We start from the raw sequence: 24,843 nt of genomic DNA, 5'->3' as shown, positions 1-24,843 counted from the left end.
AATTTTAAAATATATTTATTAATGTTTTACATTTTGGAGAATAACGCAACAAAATTACAAAATAATGCACCACCGTAAGCAAGGAATAAAAACAGTTCAGTATTGAGTACAGAGAGAGACAGAAGAACATCACAAACGATACAATCATTAGACGAGGCAACTAGGTACCTGTACATCCACCAGCGACAGAGGAAGAAACAGGATGAGGCCTTGGAAAACATGGTAAAATGGTACACACCTGCTCACGCCGCATCCGCCTGCAATTATTGCGAGAAATCAGGAGAAATTTCCAGCACCATGTTCGGGTGCACACCAACGTACATCTCCCTCAACTCTAGCAGCGCCCAATGCACAAACGACCCACCATGACCTCTTCTCCTTGGATGCCAGACCTATCTGCACCCATGTAGGAGCCAAGCATGGATTCTTTGTACCCACCCTTACGAAAGCAAAGAAAATGTGCGAAAACCACAGTCCTAAGGGGAGTAACAAATGTACAATCCTGGACCAGACCCCAGCATTTGCTCGGATACCTTTTTTTAAAAAAATGGTATTTTATTTGAAACATGTGTTTTTAAAAAAAAATTACATCAGATCCTCACCACTTGCACCCCTGCCTCCCTCTTCCCCCAAGCACCTATATATGTCCCCAATCCTCCCCTCCCCCGACTCATCTGGGAGCGGCAGTTGCGCCAAAAGGGGATACCTGGGAAACCTACTCCACACCTTTCTTGCAAAATCCCTCACCTGAATGTACCTAAATTTACTCCCCCCATGGCAACTCCAACCTCTCCCGCAACTCATCCAGACCTGCAAACTGCCCTCCAGATACAAGCACCTCCCCATCACCAGTCCCACCTCCCTCCACTTCCCGTACATCCCATCCATCTCCCTCTACTTAAACTTGTGGTTCCTGCACAATGGTGTTAACACCGACATCCCCTCTAACTTGGTGTTTCCGCAGCTAATTCCATACCCTAACCATCGACTGTATCACCCGGCTCCCTGCATGCATCCCCGGGGCTAGTGACAGCAGAGCTGTCACCAGAGTCATCAGACTGGATCCCCTACAGGCCTCCTGCTCCATCTTGACCCATCCACCCACCACCACTGTCGCCTCACCTTTTCCACATTGCTGTCTAATAGTAGTGCAGCAGATTCGGGAGCACCAGCCCCCTTTTCTGCCTCTGTAGCAGGGCCCCCTTTACCCTCAGCACCTTCCCTGCTCATATAAACTCCGAAATCACAGTCTCCAATCTCCGGAAGAAGGCCTTCAGGAGAAAAACCGTGAGGGTCTGGAAAACGAACAAGAACCTTGGCGGCACGTCCGGATTTAAAACCTGCACCCTCCCTGCCAGTGTCAGGTATAATGTATCTAATCTGCACCAACGTTGTCAAATTCCACATGTGCGTTGTAGCCCATTCCCTCGTCACTTGAATCCTCAAATACCTGAAACTTTCCCTAGCTACCTTAAATAGCCCCAAACCCTGCCGCGTTCATCGGAAACACCTCACTCTTCCCGACATTTAAATTGTACCCTGAGAAGACCCCCAAACCCCTCCAATATTCTCATGATCCTACCCATATACTACACGGGTCCTACACAAGCAACAACAGGTCATCCGCGAACAATGACGCCTAGTGCTCCCTGCTCCCCCTCACAATCCCGTGCCACTCCACACCTCCAAGGGAGCCAAAGGCTCAATAGCCAGCGCGAACAACAGCGCGAGAGCGGACACCCCTGTCTTGTACTTTTATGCGGCCCAAAGCTCTGAGAACTCATCCCATTTGTACATACACTTGCCACCTGAGCTACATATTACAGATGCATCCATGCCACAAACTTCCGGCCAAACCCAAACCTACCCAAGATCTCCAACAGATACCTCCACTTCACCCGATCAAAAGTCTTCTCTGCATCCATAGTGACGACAACCTCCGGCACATTTTACATCATAACTACATTTTACAGCCTACTGATGTTACTGGAGAGCTGCCTGTCCTTTACGAAACCCGTTTGATCCTCAGCGACCATCCCTGGCACACATCCCTCCATCCTCCCTGCCACCATCTTTTCAGCACTTTCACGTCTTGTGTTCAAAAATGAAATGGGCCAGTATGACCTACACTCACAACGGATCCTTCCCCTTCGGGAGCAGTGTAATCGACGCCTGTGTCAGTGTCTCTTCTCCCAATGCCTCACTAAACGTCCTCAACAAATGCGGTGCCAACTCTGTCACGAACACCTAATAAAATTCCACCGGATGCTATCTGGTCCTGGAGCTTTCCTCGACTTCATCCCCTTAATACTGTCAATCACCTCACTCGGTCCCAACTGCTCCTCATATGCTTGCCTCTTCATTCCTCCAACCTTGGAATCGCCATACCATCCAGGAACCGTCCCACATCCCATTCCTCTCCACCCGGCTCCACCCTGTACAGCTGTATAGTACCCCCTGAACACCTCATTTATTCTTCCGGCTCTGACACTACCAAACCCCCCCCCCCCCCCTTTACACACCTTTATGATGGACGCAGCCTGCCACCTCAGCTGGTGGGCCAGCATACGGCTCGCCTTCTGCCCATATTCATATTGCACCACTCTTCCTGACGTCAACCTACCGAACTGCCCCATAATCTCTTCCTCTCTGCCAACAACTCTTTAGTCGGGCCCCCAGCGTATCGTCTGTCCTCCACAATATCTCATCCAACAGCCGTACATGCTCCTTCCTCCTCCTGTCCCTGTGCACCTTGAATGAGAATCTCACCTCCGAACACCTTCAGTGCCTCCCAGAACGTGGCCATCAACACCTCCCCGCTCTGATTATTCTCCACGTACTCCCCAATCACCGACCTCGCCTTTCTGCAAAACCCGTTCTCTGCCAAGAAACCCGAATCCAGCCTCCATCCTGGCCTCTGCACCTGCCCTGCACTCAGCCTCACCTCAGGCCAATGTGGCACATGATCGGATATCACAATTCCCACATATACCACCCCCACGCCTCGGCTCACCACAAGGAAATCAATTCTGGAGTACACCTTGTACACATTTGAGAAGGAATTCTCCCCCTCTGCGGTTTCTTAAACCTCCGTGGGTTACACCATTCCCATCCATTCCATAAACCCTTCCCAACTCCTTTGCCATCCTCACCTGTCCCATCGAGCTGGGGCTCGACCTCTGTTCCATCAGGCAGTTAAAATCTCCACACATAATCAATTGGTGCGTATCTTGGTCCTGGATTGCTCCCAGCAAATCCCACATCACCCCAATTTGGTGCATGTACGTTGACTAGCACCGCCAATGTCCTCTCCAGCACCCCACTCATTAACATATCTACCTCCTCTAATACCGCCCTAAATCGGGTCCATCCAAGATGGCCTCCCCCTCTCCGTCCATGACCATGCTCAGTCTCCAATTCTGCTATGTCGGGTAGGGGGCAGCACGGTAGCCTTGTGGATAGCACAATTGCTTCACAGCTCCAGGGTCCCAGGTTCGATTCCAGCTTGGGTCACTGTCTGTGCTGAGTCTGCACATCCTCCCCGTGTGTGCGTGGGTTTCCTCTGGGTGCTCCTGTTTCCTCCCACAGTCCAAAGATGTGCAGGTTAGGTGGATTGGCCATGATAAATTGCCCTTAGTGTCCAAAATTGCCCTTAGTATTGGGTGGGGTTACTGGGTTATGGGGATAGGGTGGCGGTGTTGACCTTGGGTAGGGTGCTCTTCCAAGAGCCGGTGCAGACTCGATGGGCCGAATGGCCTCCTTCTGCACTGTAAATTCTATGATTCTATCTATGATTCTATGTCGCAATCACCCCCCCCCCCCCCCTGGCCTATTGCTGCCACTTCCCTCACTTCCGTTCACCAGCATTACCTGTCAGTGTGGCAGCTTCCGCTCTAAGGACCCCCTGCACACCTCTCCACACTCCCCCATACCGGTCCCTTCTTCGCCTATCCAAGCGGTCCCCCCACCCACCTGAATACCGTCGACCAGCAATCCCACCCATTGGGCCCCACCATGCACACCCCCTACCTGACTAGAAAAAACACCCAAAGTCACACATTGCCCCTGAGTGGTGTGGTTAGCCCTGTACAAAGTACAAACTTGTAAAATAACAAGAAAAATTCTCCCATCCTCCTGCAACATACAATAACCATAACTTCTAACCGTTTACAGATGCACCCACTCCAGCTCTTAGTTCTCTCCCAGTTTATGGTCTCTTATAAAGTCATTAGTCTCTTGCATTTCAAAATAGTATACTTTCAAATGTGACCCAACGTTGTCGCCGGGTACAGTATCCCAAACTGAATCTTCCTTTGGTGCAACACCACCTTGGCCCTGTTGAATTCTGCACACCTCTTCGCCAGCTCTGCACCAATAGCTTGGTATATTCAGACACAATTTTCCTCCGATTCAGTCCTGCTTCTCTCTGGCCCATCGTAGAATCTTTTCCTTGTCAACAAATTTGTGCAATCGCACAGTTACTGCCCGTGGCGGCTCTCTGACTCTGTTAAAGACCTGAGGACCCTGTCCACCTCTGGGGCCTTGTCCAGCAGCACCTCCTCCACTAGCCCGGCCAATATCCTTGACACACAATTTGTGGCGGTCGTTCCCTCCACACCCTCTGGGAACCCCACAATCCGCAAGCTCTGCCGCCTGGACCTGTTTTATTGCTCCTCCATCTTCACCCTCAACGACTTGCACCGGTCCCCCAGGACCCCCACCTCTGCCTCCAAGGACACGATCCGATCACCCTCTGGTTGGATACATTTCTCGTATCTTCGCCCCTTATGCCTCGAGGCACTTTTCTACGTGGTCCATCGACTCCCAGAGGTGCTACTGCTCCCTCAATGGCCTTTGACCACTCACCATGCATCTCCTTCCTTTGCTGGCGAAATTCATCTTTGAAGACCATCGACTGTTCCATCTGGTCCTTTCCCACTGGCGAAGACCCTTCCCTCTCTGCCATATTAGCAATTGTTGCTGCGCTCTGGTCCCCTCCATTCTTTAGCCAGGTCTTTAAAACTGTTTTTTGCTGGGTCTGGTAGCCTGTAGACATCCAATCTTGGGGCGAACCTCTCCTTCTGCACCACATTCCTGCTGGAGCTACCCGACAAGCGGGTATAAAGTGGCCAAACCAACACCTTCGAGCCGAAGCTATGCTGTGCGTGACCACTCATTCCATGGCAGCCATCAGAAGTCCATCTGCTAGGATACCTGACATAAACCCCAATACTTTTTTTAAATTTGTAAAACTAAGAGGAAAGGATACTTTGCTTCATGAGTGATTCCATGCAAAAACAGGGATGTGGTATATTAAAACAACTTGAATAACACAGTATTATACTACCTCTTTAACAGAAATACAGCTTCCAATTACCAATTAAACAATGCTTAACAATAAAATTAAACACTTTCCTCCTAACTGCTTCCTCCTTCTACAATCAAACAAAAGCCACCACAGGTCAAAACCCACTTTTAAATAAAGTTTGCAAAGCCAGGATTACTTGCCAGTCTCTGGGTAAATAGTCTATTTTAAAAAATGCTTGGAGAGCAAGATCCTGTCCGATTAATGCTGAATCTCTGACCGCCTTCAGCAGAAACTTGTTGTTCAACTCTCAACTTCCAGAGAACTAACTCCACGGTCTGCTAGCTGCCTGGCTGCCTTGCCGGCTGCGGCAATAGTGCTCCTTGCCCATCCACCCCGACCCCACAGCCCACCTTCTGACCACACCCGCTACTTCCCCCGGCTCTGGCAGAAAACCCCACCCGGCCAGCTGCACAACTGTCAGCAAACTATTGTGATCTTGTACGCTTTCCATACCGCTCTCTCTCCCTCAGCAGCCACGATGCTGGTTTCACTATTTTTAAAAGCACAAGTGTCGGGAACTCGGCCCCCCAGAGGCGGAGCATCGCGGAGGCCCGGGTGAATACCGGGTCCGGCCCGCTAATGACGTGCAAACGGTGTTTACTGTACGTGTGTTCCGGACCCCATTAATGCAGCTGTCGAGGTGACGGAGAATTGTGATTTGGCGTCATATCGGCGCCAGCCCCGATTTTCGCATTAGAACCTAGAATCTATTTTCCCCTCAATCACGCTTCACGATTTTGACGCCAGCCAACGGAGAGTCCCGCCCAATATCTCTAATTACCTACTCCCCAGAAATCATAACAAAAACCCATTGGGCCTCTCCTTTAAAACATTAGCAAGTTTGGAAAGAAGGATGATGTATTTTGTAAGTTTTGATGCATTGGGGACAATTTTCACATTGTGTGGATGGAGGGCAGGAAGTTAGATGGTGAATCAGCTGATCCATAGTCATCAGTTTCCTGCCCGCACCAAAATTGCAAATCACCCTCACTCAAACCTGCTTTCCCAAGTTTTTTTAATTTAGTGACCAAGCAAGGTGATCCTTTTTGTGGTCTAGCTGATCATGACAACATCTTTCTTCTTCGTCCCCCAGACCCCTTTATTTGAGATGGGGAGAGGGGTGAGAAAGAAACTGGGATTTAGTTATTGAAAATGAATGATTTGATGGCCATGATTTAAGGACTCGTATCCTGTCAAGGCAGAGCAATATGGCCAAGTGTAGGCAATATAAAAGATGTGCTCCTTAGCTTTTTGTTCTTGTATAAATGTCCACTATTATTTAAAGGGGGCACTAAGGCACAAGGTTTTTCTTCTGCTAAAAATAGTTGCTTCCTTTGTTGAGAACATATGTTTTAAGCAGCAGCCAAACATGTGGTTTTCATTACAAGTTTTGAATAGTCCTTTGTAAGAAAGCATTCTCGCCATCCTCTTCACATCAGCAACAGCTGGTTTCTATGGTTTCCTTCATTTTGTTTTTAATGCCCTTTATTATGGATTTGGGCCTAACAAAGTTTTTGTTTCTCTAGAAAAGGATGAACTGAAGCAAAACACTGTACACTAAAGATGACCGTGTTTCAGGATAACCTTGTTTGTTTCAGGATCGTATATAAAAGTATGCAGGCGTCTTCACTATCTGCACCATCACTTCAGGAAATTAAATTAAATTTGCATCCAAGACATTTTTGTAACTGACTAAACTATTAGCAATTCACAGAAATATCACATATGAACAAGGTGCAAGAGTCGACCATTCAGCCCCAACAGACTGCTTTACCTGCTTTACCATTTATTAGGTTATTTTGTTGACCTGATCTTCACCTCAAATCTGCCTCCAGCCTACTCCGATAGCCGCTCACTTACCAAGAATCTAACCACCTCTGCCTTAAAAATATTCAAAGACTCTGCTTCCACTGCCTTTTCAGGAAGGGAGTTCCAAAGAATCACCACCGTCTTGAGTTAAAACATTTCTCCTCATCTCCGTTTTAAACAGGCAACCACACCTCTGAAATGCTTCCAATGCATTTTCATCCTTAAATGAGGTAACCGCGGTGGGGGGGCCACGTTGTGATTGTGGGGGAGGAGGTGTTTCCGCAAGCTCCCGCTCACCCTTTATTTTATCCTGATGCACATTTCAGGTTTGCTTTCTGTTGTGTTACATGGCTTGCGCTATGTCCTAGAGGTTCCTAATTGGTGTTTTTGCAAAGATGGGCCAAAATAAGTCATTAAAATTCTCACTTATTCATGGCGGTCGGAGTGGGCTGGGGTGGGGTTGCTGCTGAGTAGGCTTTTGCTTTGGTGGTGCTGTGTGTCGGGATGAATGCCAAAATTGAAATTGTTGTCTTGAGTGAAAACCTCGGCTCTGTGATGCAGGCTGTCAGAGCTCACTTTGAAGAATTGCGGGATACCTTTGGGAGGTGCATGAGTTCTTGCACTCTGGGTACTTGCTCTGGCGAGGGCTTGGATTTGTGTTCTCAAGATCCAACTGCATGGTGTCATTTATCCTGACTGGTTTGAGAAATCTGACCCTGCAAGGTGTGTTTGTGGGCTCAGACCCTGGTGGGAGGTGAGTTCCCGATTGAATTTAAAAGTTGGCTGCAACGTTTTGGTTATCTTGATTTGGAGGCTGAGTGCATTAGATTCGATGGAGCACAACAAATCCGATATTCAAGGCCAGGAGTCAGTTTGGCTCCTACAAGTTTCCACTTGTAGGAAAAACTAGAAGCGGAGGGCACAATCTCATACTAAAGGGACGATTCTTTAAAACAGATGAGGAGGAAGTTCTAAAGCCAGAGGGTGGTGAATCTGTGGAACTCCTTGCCGCAGAAGGCTGTGGAGGCCAAATCACTGAGTGTCTTTAAGACAGAGATAGATAGGTTTTTGATCAATAAGAGGATCGGGGGTTATGGGGAGAAGGCAGGAGAAGGGTGATGAGAAAAATATCAGCCATGATTGAATGGCGGAGCAGACTCGATGGGCTGAGTGGCCTAATTCTGCTCCTATGTCTTATGATCTTATGGGCCCATCATTGGAAGTGGCCGAGCGGGTTGAGTCGTGGCCCCTGGTCGGGCCGAGGCTGTAGACCGCCTGGGCATCGGATAGACAGCATGGTGGAAATGACGGCCTTGTGCTTTGATCTTTTGAATCCTTGTGCTCACTGATCCAGGCTTATCCTTTACCTTGTGCAACGTGGATGGTGGCCTTATTCTGCAATTTACCCTGCAATTCTTCTATAATCCTGTTTGTTACTCCCTTGTGAATACGTTGTTTATTATTTAATGTTGTCCTTTCTCCTGCAAGGGGGCGCGAAGGTGGGTGTTGTCGATTATCCTGTTCTAGCAAAATCATGTTGATCATGTGAATGTGATCTGTGTACCGTTTTGTTCTTTGTTTTGTCTTATCCTTACGGTTATGGAAGCGGAGTGTTAATTTTTAATCATCCCCCATCTTGTTTATAAGGAAGAAGCCGGATGAAGGGTGAATGGTTGGGGTTGGTAGAGTTAGTTCAGTCCTCACAGAGGATAGCCCCCAAGTTAGAGATAATCCGTATCTGTTTTTTTTCTGGAATTGTATATATATTTTTAAATCTTGGGGAGTAATTGAATTTAAGAATCTGTGCTTTTATGCTTTTATCCTTCGATGGCCAGGGCAGATTTTGTATTCTGGGGTGGACTGTATTCCTTCTGACTCCTGAGGTTGAACCGCCTTTTTTTTGGTTGGGGAGGGGGGGGTCTTTCTGTGGCCTCCTTTTGAGTTGGTATAGCAAGATGATTTAATATTGGGGCATGCGGAGATGAGATTGCCTAATTGTGACTGGGTTGTTGAGGAGAGGGATTGCTCTTGGTATCCTTTCTGTGATGCCAGTCATTCTGAGTCATTTTGGGAGTCTCTCCCCTGGGAGGTTTTCTTTCTGGGTGAGCAGGGTGCTGTTTCTAATCCTACCCTGGTCCAGTGTTTTGGAGGAGGTTCTCCTAGTTGTACCGGGGAAGAGGGAATCGGCGCACACCCGGAGGATGCCCAATTGTTGGAGGTCTCGACAGTGGTTCTTCTCTGATTGGGGTCCCCTCCCCCAGCTGGGGCTGGTGTGATTATCCTTTTCCTCTTGGTAGGGATGATGCATTGCCTTGGAGAGGTATGGGTTTGGCTGCAGTGCAGGTTTTAGCGGTGTGCTGGAGGTCCATGTGCTGAGCTAGGCCAGCTCCAGCACTGGCTAATATTCTGTTGCCTTTGGGGCATTGGGGTGCCCCCTTTTGATGATCCTTGAGGGCATCTGGGAGGTTGGGGTTTGCTTCTTTGGCGCTTGGGGGATGAGCTGAGTTATATGTTTGTTGGATATCCTGTTATTTTCCTGGGATGCCTTTTGCTTGATTGAGCAGCCTATTCTCTTTTCTTTTCATTGGTTGCTTGGTGTGTGCCAGGGTAATATGAAACATGTGTTGGGTCCTGATCCCATATCCTGTGGGTTCATTCTGGTAGTTCTCACTTTTATTTTATTTTTCTTTTCTTGGGAGTCTCTGAAGGTTTGATCATAATCTGAACATGTTGCTGCCGGTCCCCTCATTATGAAATAATTGTGGTGAACCACTGTACACCTGTATTAGGGGATGTAAGGTAGGACCTGTACTACAGGTTAGCCGGTAGCCCCTGCCGGCTGGCTCCGCCCAGTAGGAGTATAAATATGCGTGTCCTGTATTCCGCTGCCATTTCGCCAGCTGCAGAAGGAGGCCACGCATCTGACTGTAATAAAGTCACAGTTGTACCCAACTTTAGTCTTTGTGCAATTGATCGTGCATCAATTTATTGCAGTCAGATTTTCTACAGGATGGACATGCGTATCAAACCAGATCGCCTGCTGCTGGATCCGCAATCGACCAACACCAGAAAAGGCTTTAATCACTGGCTAGCTTGCTTCAAGGCCTACATTAACTCAGCGACCACCCCACTGACGGAGGCTCAGAAGATACAAGTCCTGTATTCCAGGTTGAGCTCAAGCGTGTTCCCGCTGATCCAGGACGCCCCGACTTCCGCAGATGCCATGGCACTCCTCAAAGAGAACTACGCGCAGAAAGCGAACACACTCTTCGCCAGGCACATACTTGCCACTCGCTCTCAACTCCCTGGTGAGTCCATCGAAGACTTCTGGCGGGCCCTAATCCCACTCGTCTGGGACTGTGACTGTCAGGCCGTTACGGCCGCCGAACATTCTAATCTCCTCATGCGCGATGCTTTCATAACGGGGATTGGGTTGGACAACGATTGCTGGAAGGGGCCACACTCTACCTAGAGGAGACAAAAAAATTAGCGCGCTCCGCGACGGTCGCCTCCCGTAATGTTCGGGGCTACCCCTCCAGCCGCGCGGCACATCCCTCCTGGACCCCGCAAACGTCCGCCCCAGCTGGGGCCCTGCCTAGCCAATACGCCTGCGCCACACGCAAAACCGCACACCCCAGGGGTCCCTGATGCTATTTCTGTGGTCAGCAGAAGCACCCTCGCCAACGCTGTCCAGCTCCCCGTGACGCCATCTGCAAGGCTTGCGGCAAAAAGGCCACTTCGCCGCAGTGTGCCAGGCCCGTGCAGTCGCCGCTATCGCCCCTGCCAAATGCACAATGGGCGCCGCTCTCTTCACCCACATGGACCACGCATGGCCAGTGGGCGCCGCCATCTTCACCTCCCGAGGCCACGCGCGGCCAGTGGGCGCCACCACCACCTCCACTGCTACATACACATGTGACCCATGGGTGCAGCCATTTTGTCCCGCCCCCGCAACGTGCGCCCCATGGGCGCCGCCATTTTGTTCCCCGCAGGATCTCCAGCCGCCTCCAGCTTGCCTTCCCCACGGGGCATGGATGCCAACGACCTTCCACGACCTGGGCCCCCAACGCTCTTCGTCTGAAACCAGTGACGATCACCCGCAGCTCGCCTCGATGACGCTGGACCAGTCTCGTCCACACAACCTGGCCACCACTTCGACAACGGTGAAAATCAACGGCCATGTGACCTCTTGCCTGCTGGACTCCGGGAGCACTGAAAGCTTCATACACCTGGACACGGTAAGGCGCTGCTCCCTCGCGGTCCACCCCGCCAACCAATGGATCTCCCTGGCCTCTGGGTCCCACTCTGTCCTGATCCGAGGGCTCTGCACAGTCACTCTCTCAGTCCAGGGCGTAGAGGTCAGTGGCTTTCGCCTCTACACCCTTCCTAACCTCTGCGCTCCACTATTGCTAGGCCTGGATTTTCAGTGCAATCTCCAGTGCCTCACCGTCCAATTCGGCGGGCCCCTTCCAACCCTCACTGTGTGCGGCCTCACGACCCTAAAGGTCAAACCCCCCTCCCTCTTTGCCAATCTTACTTCAGATTGCAAGCCCGTCGCCACCAGGAGGAGATGGTACAGCATCCAGGACAAGACCTTCATCAGGTCCGAGGTCCAGCTGCTGCTTCGGGAGGGTGTCATCGAGGCCAGCAACAGCCCCTGGAGAGCCCAAGTGGTAGTCGTTAAAACTGGGGAGAAACACCAAACGGTTGTGGACTACAGCCAGACCATCAATCGGAACACGCAACTCGACACGTACCCCCTCCCACGCATATCTGATATGGTCAATCAGATTGCGCCGTACCGGGTCTTCTCAACGATCGACCTCAAATCCACCTACCACCAGCTCCCCATCCGTAAATCCGACCGCCCATACACTGCCTTTGAGGCGGACGGTCATCTCTACCATTTTCTTAGGGTTCCCTTTGGCGTCACTAATGTGGTCTCGGTCTTCCAAAGGGAGATGGACCGAATGGTCGACCGGTACGGTTTGCGGGCCACGTTCCCAGACCTAGCTAATGTCACCATCTGCGGTCATGATCAGCAGGACCACAATGCCAACCTCGCTAAATTCCTCCGCACCGCCAGTCTCCTCAATCTTGCTTACAATAAAGAGAAGTGTGTGTTCAGCACAACCCGCTTAGCCATCTTTGGCTATGTGGTCCAGAATGGAGTTCTGGGGCTGGATCCCGACCGCATGCGCCCCCTCATGGAGCTTCCTCTTCCCCCACTGCCCCAAGGCCCTCAAACGTTGCATGGGGTTCTTTTCGTACTACGATCAGTGGGTCCCAAACTATGCGGACAAGGCCCGCCCACTCATACAGTCCACCCAGTTCCTCCTCACGGCCGAGGCACCTAAGGCCTTCGCCCGTATCAGAGCTGATATAGCCAAGGCAGGGATGCACGCAGTAGATGAGACACTGCCCTTTCAAGTAGAAAGCGACGCATCAGATGCCGCCCTTGCTGCCACCCTCAATCAAGCTGGCAGACCCGTGGCGTTCTTTTCCCGCACCCTCCATGCCTCGGAAATTCGGCACTCATCCATCGGAAAAGAGGTCCAGGCTATTCATAGAATGTACAGTGCAGAAGGAGGCCATTCGGCCCATCGAGTCTGCACCGGCTCTTGGAAAGAGCACCCTACCCAAGGTCAACACCTCCACCCTATCCTCATAACCCAGTAACCCCACCCAACACGAAGGGCAATTTTGGACACTAAGGGCAATTTATCATGGCCAATCCACCTAACCTACACATTTTTGGACTGTGGGAGGAAACCGGAGCACCCGGAGGAAACCCACGCACACACGGGGAGGATGTGCAGACTCCGCACAGACAGTGTCCCAAGCCGGAATCGAACCTGGGACCCTGGAGCTGTGAAGCAATTGTGCTATCCACAATGCTACCGTGCTGCCCTGTTGAAGCAGTGCGGCATTGGACGCATTACCTGGTCGGCAGGAGATTCACTCTCCTCACTGACCAACGGTCGGTAGCCTTCATGTTCAACAACACGCAGCGGGGCAAGATTAAAAATGATAAAATCTTGCGGTGGAGAATCGAGCTCTCCACCTATAACTGAGATTTTGTATCGCCCTGGCGAGCTCAATGAGCCCCCAGACGCCCTCTCCCAAGGTACATGTGCCAGCGCACAAGTAGACCAACTCCGGGCCCGACACGACAGCCTTTGTCACCCGGGGGGTCTCACGACTGTACCATCTCATCAAGGCTAGCAACCTGCCCTCCTCCGTCGAAGAGGTATGGACAGTCACCAGGGACTGCCAGGTCTGTGTGGAGTGCAAGCTGCACTTCTACCGGCTGTACCGTGCGCGCCTGGTGAAGGCCTCCTGCCTCTTTGAACGCCTCAGCGTGGATTTCAAAGGCCCCCTTCCCTCCACCGACCGTAACATGTATGGTCGATGAGTACTCCAGGTTCCCCTTCGCCATCCCATGCCCGGATATGACGTCCGCCACCGTCATCAAGTCCCTCAACACAATCTTCGCTCTGTTCGGTTTCCCCGCCTACATCCACAGTGACAGGGGATCCTCATTCATGAGTGATGAGCTGAGTCAGTTCCTGCTCAGCAGTGGTATCGCCTCCCAACAGAACGACCAGCTACAACCACCAGGGAAACGGGCAGGTAGAAAGGGAGAACGGGACGGTTTGGAGGCCAGTCCAGCTGGCCCTACGGTCCAGGAACCTTCCAGCCTCTCGCTGGCAGGAGGTCCTCCCTGCACTCCATCCGGTCACTACTGTGCACCGCTACGAATAACGCACCCCATGAACGTCTTTTTACCTTCCCCAGGAAGTCCACATCCGGGGTGCCGCTCCTGTTATGGGCGAGGTGTTTTCAGAACCCCAAAATGTATCATGGAGTTCAACCAACCTCTCCCTTTAATATATTTGTTGCTTTTCCTAGCACACTGCTTGTTCCGTAGGTGTGGGATTACAATTATGGACACGTGGGTTTTTAAACACAAAACACTTTATTCCATGAACTCAAATTAAATAAACATTGGATCTCTTAACACCCCTTACTTCAAAGATAACTCAGAAAATATTGCAACAGTAAATAATTCCTCAAAATGTTCCTTCAAACTTCCAAGAGACTGAACAGCTTTAAACAGAGTCACATCAGGTTAAAGGCTTTGCTATTATGAGTTTAAATCACCCAAATGATCCAGAGATAGTCTTTCATGGCAGAGATCCAGCTCAATGCAAACACACTCCCCAAACTCTTTTCAAACTGCAAAACTAAACTGCAAAATGGCTGACCTGACCTCCGCTCCACCCACTCTCTGACATCACTATTTTCTTAAAAGTACATTGTTTAAACATCCATGTCTTAAAGGTACTCTCACATGACACCTCCCCCCCCCCCCCCCCCCCCCAAGAAGAAAGATAAACCATGAACATCAAGATGGTTTCATTTTTCACTTTTGCGCCATCCACTAAGAAATGTACACAGTAAATATACCTTTTCGTTTTTTTAAAAACAACACGCAAACAGGTATAATAATATAGTCCATTTTTCTTTGTTCTTCCTCCAACCGAAATCCTTCTCGATTGACGAAGGTCTTTGAACGAAGTCTCTGCACAATCCATCCATTCCTCTACTCCTCGACATTTCTCTTTAGAATCGGATACATTGGTTCAATCTGACCACAGAGTCCCTTGCAATTCTCTAATACAGGATCATTGGTTACCACAGCTTTTAGGCAGTCAAATGCCTGTTAAAAGTACGCTGTCCATTGAATTCTTTTACGTTTCTTCAGCAATTCCATCGGTGGAGTAATCACGCCACAAAACCTTTGCACAACTGTTCGATCAAATCCACTCATGCTAAGAAATCCACTCATGCTAAGAAATCGCATTATTTCCCTTCGTCTTGAGGATATCGAAAACTCCGCAAGGAAAGTGATTCGGGGTTCTCCAAATTCACTTTCGGCAAGGTTCATCACCAAACCCGCCTCCTGAAGTCGATCGAAGAACTCTATACGAGGTTTCAAAGGTTCTTTCCATGTCTGGAAGTTGAAAATAAAAGCTGATTGTCCCACTTTCTCAATGCAATCCTCCAAATGTGGGATAGGATAAGAGTCCGTTCTTGTAACTGCATTCATCTTTCTATAGTCCACACACAACCATTGGGTACCATCTTGTCTAGGTACCATCACTATGGGTGAGCTCCATTGGCTGCAACCCACTTCAATTATGCCATTCTTCAGCATACTCTCAATCTCTTTGTTAACCTGTGCCAATTTTAAAGGATTAAGTCTATATGGATGTTGTTTGATAGGAACAGCATTTCCCACGTCTACATCATGTATAGCCATTTTAGTACTCCCCAATTTATCGCTACAAACTTGCCCATGTGATATCAATAACTCTTTCAGGTCAGTTCATTTTTCCTCTGGAAGGTAACTTAACAATTCATCCCAATTTTTAAGAACATCCTCATTTTCCAATTTCATTTGAGGTATGTCAAATTCACAGTCATCTGGATTTGGTTCATCACTTTGAGTTAGAATCATTAAAACCTCCTCCTTTTTCTCTCCTTCCCTTTCAAAGTACCTTTTAAGCATATTCACATGACACACTCGGTGAGTCTTCCTTCTATCTGGTGTTTTTACAACATAATTTACCTCACTTAATTTCCTTTCAATCTGATACGGTCCACAAAACCTAGCTTTTAAAGGCTCCCCTACCACTGGTAACAACACTAAAACTTTATCCCCACTGACAAAACTACGAACTTTGGATTTCTTGTCCGCTACCCATTTCATCACATTTTGTGCAACTTTCAAATGTTGTCTAGCCAATTCACCTCTATTTAATCGTTCCCTAAAATTTGACACTTAATCCAATAGTGTAATTTCCGATTTCTCACCCACCAATTTTTCTTCAATCAATTTAAGTGGTCCTCTTACCTCATGACCAAAATTTAGTTCAAAAGGACTAAATTTGGTAGACTCATTAGGTGCATCCCGAATTGCAAACAATACGAATGGGATTCCTTTATCCCAATCCTCTGGATAATGTTGACAATACGCCCTCAACATTGTCTTTAATGCCTGATGCCACCTTTCTAACGCTTCCTGCGATTCTGGATGGTACGCAGTTGATTTAAATTGTTTTATTCCTAAGCTATCCATAACTTCTTTGAATAACTTTGAAGTAAAATTCGATCCTTGATCCGATTGAATTTCTGTGGGTAGCCCATATCTAGTAAAGAATTTGAGTAACTCCTCCACAATCCTTTTAGCTGTAATATTACGTACTGGAATGGCCTCTGGAAACCTAGTAGATACATCCATTACGGTCAAAAGATATCGATTCTCACTTTTTGCTTTTGGAGCGGTCCTACACAATCGATTAGGACCCTTGTAAAAGGTTCCTCAAATGCTGGAATGGGTATTAAGGGCACTGGTTTTATCACTGCTTGAGGTTTCCCTATCACTTGACGTGTGTCATGATTGACAAAATTTAACTACATCTTTATGTAGTCCGGGCCAATAAAAATGTTTCTGGATTTTAGCTCGAGTTTTCCTTGTTCCCAAATGACCTCCCAATGGTACCTCATGCAACCCGCAACACCTCCTTTCTATACCCTACCGGCAATACTACTTGATGAACTTCTGCCCATTTTTCATTCACCTGCATATGTACAGGTCACTATCTTCTCATCAAGACATCATTTTTACGGTAATAACACTCTGGTATACTCTCAGATTCCTCTTCCGTATATGCTTTCTGATATATTCATTTTATTTCCACTTCTTTCTGTTGTAACTCCGCCAATTTTCCTGAACTAAAAATATCCGCCTCATCCTTCACCTGTTCTTGTTCTTTTTCAACCATCTGATCAAAAATCATTTCTGATAATTGCACTTCAACTTCATCTTCAGTCTTTGATTTCTCCTCTTATCTTAACCTGTGACTTTGCGACCTTGTTGTCACACAATCCGGAAAAATCCCAGGATATTCGTCCTTCAACACTTCAGTTGTCTGATTTTCCATTGGCTTATTAACCACAGTAGGCATCACTCCCACCTGCGACCCAGCTATATTATTACCCACGATAAACTGTATTCCTGGACAAGATAGTTTATCTATTACTCCTACTCTCACTTCACCACTCTTCACTGGACTTTCCAACCTTGCCTTATAGAATGGAACGCAACTCCTCTCACCCTGTATTCCACATATCACCACCTTTTCTGGCAACATTCTTCCCAGACTACATAATTCCTCATCTCTTACCATTAAAGATTGACTAGCCCCTGTATCTCTTAAAATTGTGACTTCTTTACCTGCTGCTCCTGATACACATGAGTAAACTTTACCCACACAAGTAAATTCTTTAAAGATATCTGGCACCTTCTTAACAATTACTACTTGAACAGGCTGTACAATCCTTCGCTTCCCTTGGGCTTTCCTTTACCACTCTAACAAACCCCACTGTCTTATCCTGTTTTACCACATCAGCCTTCCCAGTGCTTTTCTTCAACCACCAACACTGACTTTACATGGCCTAGTTCATTACAGTGAAAACATCTGAAACTTTTCTTTTCTTTTCCACCTTCCTGGATTTCTTTTTTAATCTGAGGTACACTCTCTTTATTGTCTCCCATCAGATCACCTTTACCTTTACTACTTAATTTCTCATGTCCCCAGTTTCTATCCCTCACCGGCTGAAACTGATGTCGGAAACCAATCTTTGATTTATGAACTAATTCATAATCATCTACCATTTATGCTGCTAATCTCGCAGTTTTAACCCTCTGTTCTTCCACATGAGTTCTCACCACATCAGGAATTGAATTTTTAAACTCCTCCAAAAGTATAATTTCTCTGAGAGCTTCATATGTTTGGTCTATTTTCAAAGCCCTTATCCACCTATCAAAATTACTCTGAGCCTTTCAAACTCCATGTATGTTTGACCAAATTCTTTCCTTAAATTTCTAAACCTTTGTCTGTAAGCTTCAGGCACTAGCTCACATGCACTAAGATGGATTTCTTCATCACCTCGTACGTTCCAAATACCTTCTTCGGTAGTGATGCAAACACTTCACTAGCTCTACCTACCAGCTTTGTTTGAATCAGTAACACCCACATGTCCTGTGGCCATTTCATTTGTTTAGCTACCATCTCAAATGAAATCAAAAAGGCTTCCATTTCCTTCTCGTCAAACCGTTCAAACTCCATCTCTATCTTTTTCCCTGATCTGTATCTCCCTTTCTTTTTGTTATGCTAGGGCTATTCTTTTCTCCTTTCTTCTCTCTCCTTTTCTTTTTCCTCTCTCTCGTTCTATTTTTCCTCTCTCTCACTCTCGTATTCAAGCTGCTTTAATTCTTATGTTCCATTTGTTTAATTTGCAACTGAATTTCTGCCATTTCCCAAGAGTCAAACTCTATCTCAGGCAACTTTAAATGCTTAACCACCGCCATAATTATTTAATCTTTTCGCATTTTGTCAGGTAATGTTAACTGCAATGTTCTTGCCAAATCTAACAGTCTGCTTTTCGTTTCTGTCCGTAAAGTACTACGTGTGACGTTCTCCACCCCCAAAAACCTCTGAGCCTCTGAAAGAGCCATTGTTCACAACACTCTCCCCACTAAACTAAAGCACTAAAAAAACAACAATCCTTCACTGTCTTTAAGTTCACAAAAGCAATCCAATAGATAGACTTTTATCCCGGACGAGCCCCAATTGTTATGGGCGAGGCGTTTTCAGAACCCCCAAATGTATCATGGAGTTCAACCAACCTCTCCCTTTAATGTATTTGTTGCTTTTCTTAGCACACTGCTTGTTCCCTAGGTGTGGAATTACAATTATGGACACGTGGTTTTTTAAACACAAAACACTGTTTATTCCATGAACTCCACTTAACAAATTAAATAAACATTGGATCTCTTAACACCCCTTACTTCAAAGATAACTCAGAAAATATTGCAACAGTAAATAATTCCTCAAAATGTTCCTTCAAACTTCCAAGAGACTGAACACTTTTAAACAGAATCACATCAGGTTAAAGGATATACTATTATGAGTTTAAATCACCCAAATGGTCCAGAGAGAGTCTTTCATGGCAGAGCTCCAGCTCACTGCAAACACAGACACTCCCCAAGCTCTTTTCAAACTGAAAAACTAAACTGCAAAATGGCTGACCTCCGCTCCACCCATTCTCTGACATCACTATTTTCTTAAAGTCCGTGTCTTAAAGGTACTCTCACATGACACTCCCGACTTGGCTCGCAACTCCAGGACCGATCCTGCTCCATAGGCACGTCTGACTCCACAATGCGGACCAGTTGGTGGATAGGGTACCACGCTAACCCCCAGTATGCCAAGTTGAGTACCCCGACGGCCGCCAAGATACTGTCTCCTTCAGGGACCTGGCACTGTCAGGCTCCAACCGAACACACTCCCCCTGCCCCGGCGCCATCATCCCCTTCCCCAGCGCTTCCATCATTGTCCCCACCAGGCCCATCCCTCCTTCCCCTCCCCACGCAAGAAGACGACGAAGATTTTGGCACGCTCCCGGAGTCATCTAACAGCAGGCCAGCACTGCCGTCGCCGCCACCGTTATGCAGCTCCCAGCGGAACGTCAAGGCTCCAGACAGATTGAACCTTTAACTGGACCTTCAAAATGGACAATTTTTTTTCCTCTCTCTCTTCATGTTGTTTCTACGACACTGTAAATAATGTTCAACACTATGTAGTTCCACACCACCCCCGCCGGACTCATTTTTAACAGGGGGTGAATGTGGTGAACCACTGTACAACTGTATTAGGGGTTGTAAGGTAGGACCTGTACTACAGATTCGCCGGTAGCCTCTGCTGACTGGCTCCGTCCAGTAGGAGGAATATAAATATGCGTGTCCTGTATTGAGCTGCCATTTCGCCAGCTGCTGCAGGAGGCCACGCATCTGACTGCAATAAAGTCACAGTTGTACCCAGCCTTCGTCTTTGTGCAATTGATCGTGCATCAATGATGTTGGTTCTGATCTGGGCCTTAGTTTGGGGGTTAAGTTGTGTTGTGCAGTATATATGTAACACGCCTTAGAACTGGCGTTTTTGTGTTATTTTCTTTGCTTTTGCAAGGGTGGGGACGAAGAATCCATGCGTGGCTCCTACATAGGTGCTGATAATCCTGGTATCTGAGGAGAAGAGTCTTTGATGGGTTGTTGGTGTCTTTGCTGCTGCTGGAGTTGAGGGAGATGTACGTTGTTGTTCATCAAATATGGCGTGGAAAATCTTTCTTCTCGTAGTAGTTTCAGGCTGACATGGTGTGGGCTGGTGAACATCATTTTACCATGTTTTTCACGGCCTTATCAGCTTCTCCATTTCTGGTGGGACTGTATAGGTACCTAGTTATTTCTAATGATTTTAACGAGCCAGTGGTGGTGGTGACCATGTGTCTGCCTGAGTGTCTCTGCTCACGTATGCTGAGTCGTTTATTGATCGTTCCTTATGGGGATGTATTATTTTGTAGGTTTGTTGTGTTATAAAATGTAAAAGTTTAATAAATATACTTTTTAAAAATGAGGTGTTGATACTGTACACACTACTCCAAATGGGGCAGCACGGTAGCATGGTGGTTAGCACAATTACTTCACAGCCCCAGGGTCCCAGGTTCGATTCCCGGCTTGGGTCACTGCCTGTGCGGAGTCTGCACGTTCTCCCCGTGTGTGCGTGGGTTTCCTCCGGGTGCTCCGGTTTCCTCCCGCAGTCCAAAGACGTGCAGGTTAGGTGGATTGGCAATGCCAAATTGCCCTTGGTGTCCAAAATTGCCCTTAGTGTTGGGTGGGGTTACTGGGTTATGAGGATAGGGTGGAGGTGTTGACCTTGGGTAGGGTGCTCTTTCCAAGAGCCGGTGCAGACTCGTTCTGTTCAATGTCCTGTTCAACTGAAGCATAACCTCCTACTTCTGTATTCAATTCCCCTTGCAATAAATGATAGATTCTAGTAGCTTTCCTAATTACCTGTATCTGCATACTAGCCTTTTGTGATTCATGCACAAAGACACGCAAATCTCTCTGCACCTGAGCTCTGAAATATCTTGCCATTTAGATAATAAGCTTTTATTTTCTTCCTGCCAAAATTGACTATTTCACATTTTCCCACATTATTATACTCCTTTTGCCAGATCTTTTCCTACTCACTTATCCTATCTATACTTTTCTCTAGCCTCCTTATGGCCTCTTCACAACTTACCCTACTACCTGTCTTTGTCATGCACACATTTGGAAACCATCCATCAATCTCAACCATTGCAGTCCCAGAACTGATTGCTGTGGCCCATCAGGCGTTACATTTTGCCAACCTGGAAAAACCCAGTTATGCCTACTCTCTGCTTCCTGTTCACCAGCCAGTCATCTTCGATCCGTACCAATGTTATCCCCATAATATGAACTTTTGCTTTCTGCAATAACAATAGCTGGTTCGCAGCAGTTTTCAATTCTTCAGGACTCTTTTTGCAATTGTTTCAAATGAACTTTTGTTTCTTGGAAAGTCAGCCAGTAAGATTTTATCTAAGTTATATGGCAATCATACTAGTGGAGTCTCTCTTGCCCTAATCGGTACGGCAAAGCCTTTCATCAGATTTTGGGAGCTATGCAAATAGCTGATTATTGCTGAATCCATCTCCTGTATGGCTTCACAACAGGATTCAGCATTGTGGATAGTTTTGTTAAAATCAGCATTAATATGATTTCATTCAACGTGAGAGAAATTAATTTTGTTCTTTGCTGTCAAGTAGTTTTTAGTGAAACCGAATGAAGTTCTCAACTTGCTAACATAACAGCATGAGGTGCTGTACGTCTAAATAAAATCAGATCTTCTGTTCTTTACAGCTGGCTTTTTCTGGCCCCACGAAGATTGGGTTGGAGGCAGAGGAATGAGAAACTAGGAGGTTGCTGCATTGGAACATCTCCCTGACTCTCTTGCAGCACAGGGGAGGTTTCCAGGGAACCAGCAGTTGCTGCATGAGGAGGCAGGCAGCCAATTTAAATGCTGAAGATCTCAATTAGAAGCTGTTTTGCTTTCTGTGGAGGCTGCCATCTCAATGTTGAGTTGTCCTTTGGTCCCTGGTCTGCCTCAGCAGCACCCACCTCGGCCCTCTTCCCACTCTCCTTAATAGGGAAGTCCCCTTAATTAGGAAACCCCCTTGAGGAAGATTGCTGTGCATCTTCCATCCAAGTGCTGGCTTGGGACCCCCATTTGTCCCTGCTGCTGAGGATCCCAGGTTTTCCAACCCTTGGTTTCTGAACAAACTTTGATTACAAATTATGGATAATTTTAAACATTAGCTCAGTTTAATTGATTCACCTCAACATTGCTGGGGTAACCATTATGGAATCTGATCTTGGGCAGCTGCAGCAAATGAACGCTCACCTGGGCAGACGGGAGCTCTCCACATCCCTCCCTCAAACTCTTAGCCCAACACTTTCCCGGCAGGCTGCATGCCTGATTCCACTGGTCGTAGGATTCCATTTAAAATTTTCAGCCATAAATAGGTGGAATGTAGGCAAGGCGCCATCCTCCAAAGGTCCTCGTGCTCTGGATGATAACTGGCCTAACGGTGTGGTTTTTTTATTGGTGGCTGCTGAATGGTTCAACAAATCTTATGGAAAAATTATCATAGGTTAAGGACAAAAAGAACTGTGAGCCATCTGTCATCCTGTGCTTGATCTCTTCTGGGCTGGGATTCTTATTGTTAGACTGCAACCCTGATCCAGGCTCCACTGCCAGATGAATCGGGAACCGAGTGATTTCCTCAGCTCCGACAACTGATGCGGTGCCTGGGGCGTTCAGTTGATGCCCATAACTCACCAGAATTCACACTTCATCTACTGCTGCTTTTGGAAGGGCAGCGCAGCCAATTCCACTCACTTGAAGCAGAAATCAAGAGTTCCCTCAACTACCTTTGGGCAAGAGACACTGAAGTAGTTTCTTGACTAGCTTTTTGGTGTGTAGAACTAGCATAATGGTCCACATGATGAACCTACCTTTCATTATCCCTGCCAGCCTTTTAAAGTTGATAAATGCAGATTTGTACAGGTGTTGAATGGATTTCTGTACATTAATTAAGCCCTCCCTTTTTCCTATTGACCTTGGGTCTCATCTTGTTGGTCTGCATGGAGCAGTATTTAATGCACGTAGAAAGTTGTTGAGTTCATGGAAAAGCACATTTATGGCATAAAGCTATATCTGAGGCTATATGGTAATTGGTGTGGTAATTGTTTGTTGCACTGGTGCAGTGAAAAGATATTGTTCAGCGCTTGTGCTTAGACGTTTTATTTCCATGGGCTTGGTTGCCTTTTTAAAAAGATAATGCAGAAGAAGTAGACTTCAGTTTAAAGTTGAAATGATTCTACATTTTGAAGTACAACATGTAAAATTGCAAAAGAAATTTGGTGATTAAAAGGTAGTCAATACTTTGAGCATGTAACTGATGTCCCCTGTTTCTGAATAATACCTTGAAGGTGAATGAGGCATTATTTTTCAATTTAAATACTTGTAATTGTTTTGGTATGTATGTAATTTATGCTCCAGCAATTAATTTTTTTATGACTAGGAGGAAGTTCCTCCTCACCTGGTTACTTCGCCCATCCCCACAGAAGAAGGGCAGTTCTTCAAGGATATACAGCTGAACTTGGGCAAATCTCGAACAAGCCCAGGAATGGAACAGGACTTGGCCAATATAGTTCAAGGCACAATTCCAGAGACCTCAATTTTCACAAACTCGGTGAAGAAGAAAAAACGGAGGAAGAAGAAATTCAAGCTAGATGGCAAAAAGGAAGACCGTGCTCCATCAACTGGCAGTGAAGACATGTTTCAAATGGATATGAGTTCTGATGAAGATAAACCAACGCATTCACCCAGGTATAACCGACTTATCTCGTAGTTCGTAATTCTCAAAATTCATTTTGTCCTTGATTGTGCTTTTCTTGATTCAGAATCGGTTTTAAAATTTAAAGAAAAAACAATGTCTTGAGACTAATTTTCTACCTTGATGTCTCAGTTCATAAATATTGTTGAGTTCTCTATTTAAATGTCAATGGGTTCACTAATATTTTGCAAGTGTACCTTATTTCTGATTCGGTTTTTTTTTGTGAAATTGCACAACTTTAGAGCTATCAATTGTCATGTAGTAATCCACTTACTAAATTAAACAACTGTATTATCCTCTGTTAGTACATTCACTTTAGATTAGTTATTGAATACCAAGCTATTCTCATTATAGTCACTGCTATGTATTTTCAATTCGATAGAAATATTAAGTATACAACATTCACCAAAATGCTGTGGTGCAAAACAAAAGTTTGTAAGGATTGATTTGACGACATAATCTTTTTAGTTTCTGAACACCGGAGATCACTAGTCGGTCAGCATGGTGGCGCAGTGGTTAGCACTGCTGCCTCATGACGCCGAGGATCGGGTTTGATCCTGGCCCCGGGTCACTGTCTGTGGAGTTTGCACATTCTCCCTGTCTGCGTTGGTGTCACCCCCACAACGCAAAGGTGTGCAGGGTAGGTGGATTGGTCATGCTAAATTGCCCCTTAATTGGAAAAAAAATAATTGGGTGCTCTAAATTTTAAAAATCACTTGTCACTGACCAGAACGTTCAATTTTCTTCAGCCGGTCATAACACCGAGTTTGATGAAAAGG

The 24,843-nt window shown here is 46.8% G+C and overlaps 1 protein-coding gene across 3 annotated transcripts in view; it reads left to right on the top strand.

Moving 5' to 3' along the window:
* lpin2 (lipin 2) overlaps positions 1 to 24,843 on the top strand; it is a 148,442-nt gene that overhangs the window by 68,853 nt on the left and 54,746 nt on the right. For all 3 annotated transcript variants that reach the window (XM_072467905.1, XM_072467906.1, XM_072467904.1), the window contains exon 4: positions 23,750 to 24,057. In XM_072467905.1, the coding sequence (XP_072324006.1) occupies positions 23,750 to 24,057 (308 nt within the window). The remainder of the gene's footprint in view (positions 1 to 23,749; positions 24,058 to 24,843) is intronic.

The sequence above is a fragment of the Scyliorhinus torazame genome, chromosome 11 (assembly GCF_047496885.1).
Source record: "Scyliorhinus torazame isolate Kashiwa2021f chromosome 11, sScyTor2.1, whole genome shotgun sequence".
NCBI classification, from domain to species: domain Eukaryota; kingdom Metazoa; phylum Chordata; class Chondrichthyes; order Carcharhiniformes; family Scyliorhinidae; genus Scyliorhinus; species Scyliorhinus torazame.
Note: the sequence above shows the minus strand (reverse complement) of the source record. Positions and strands in the feature narration are given on the sequence as shown.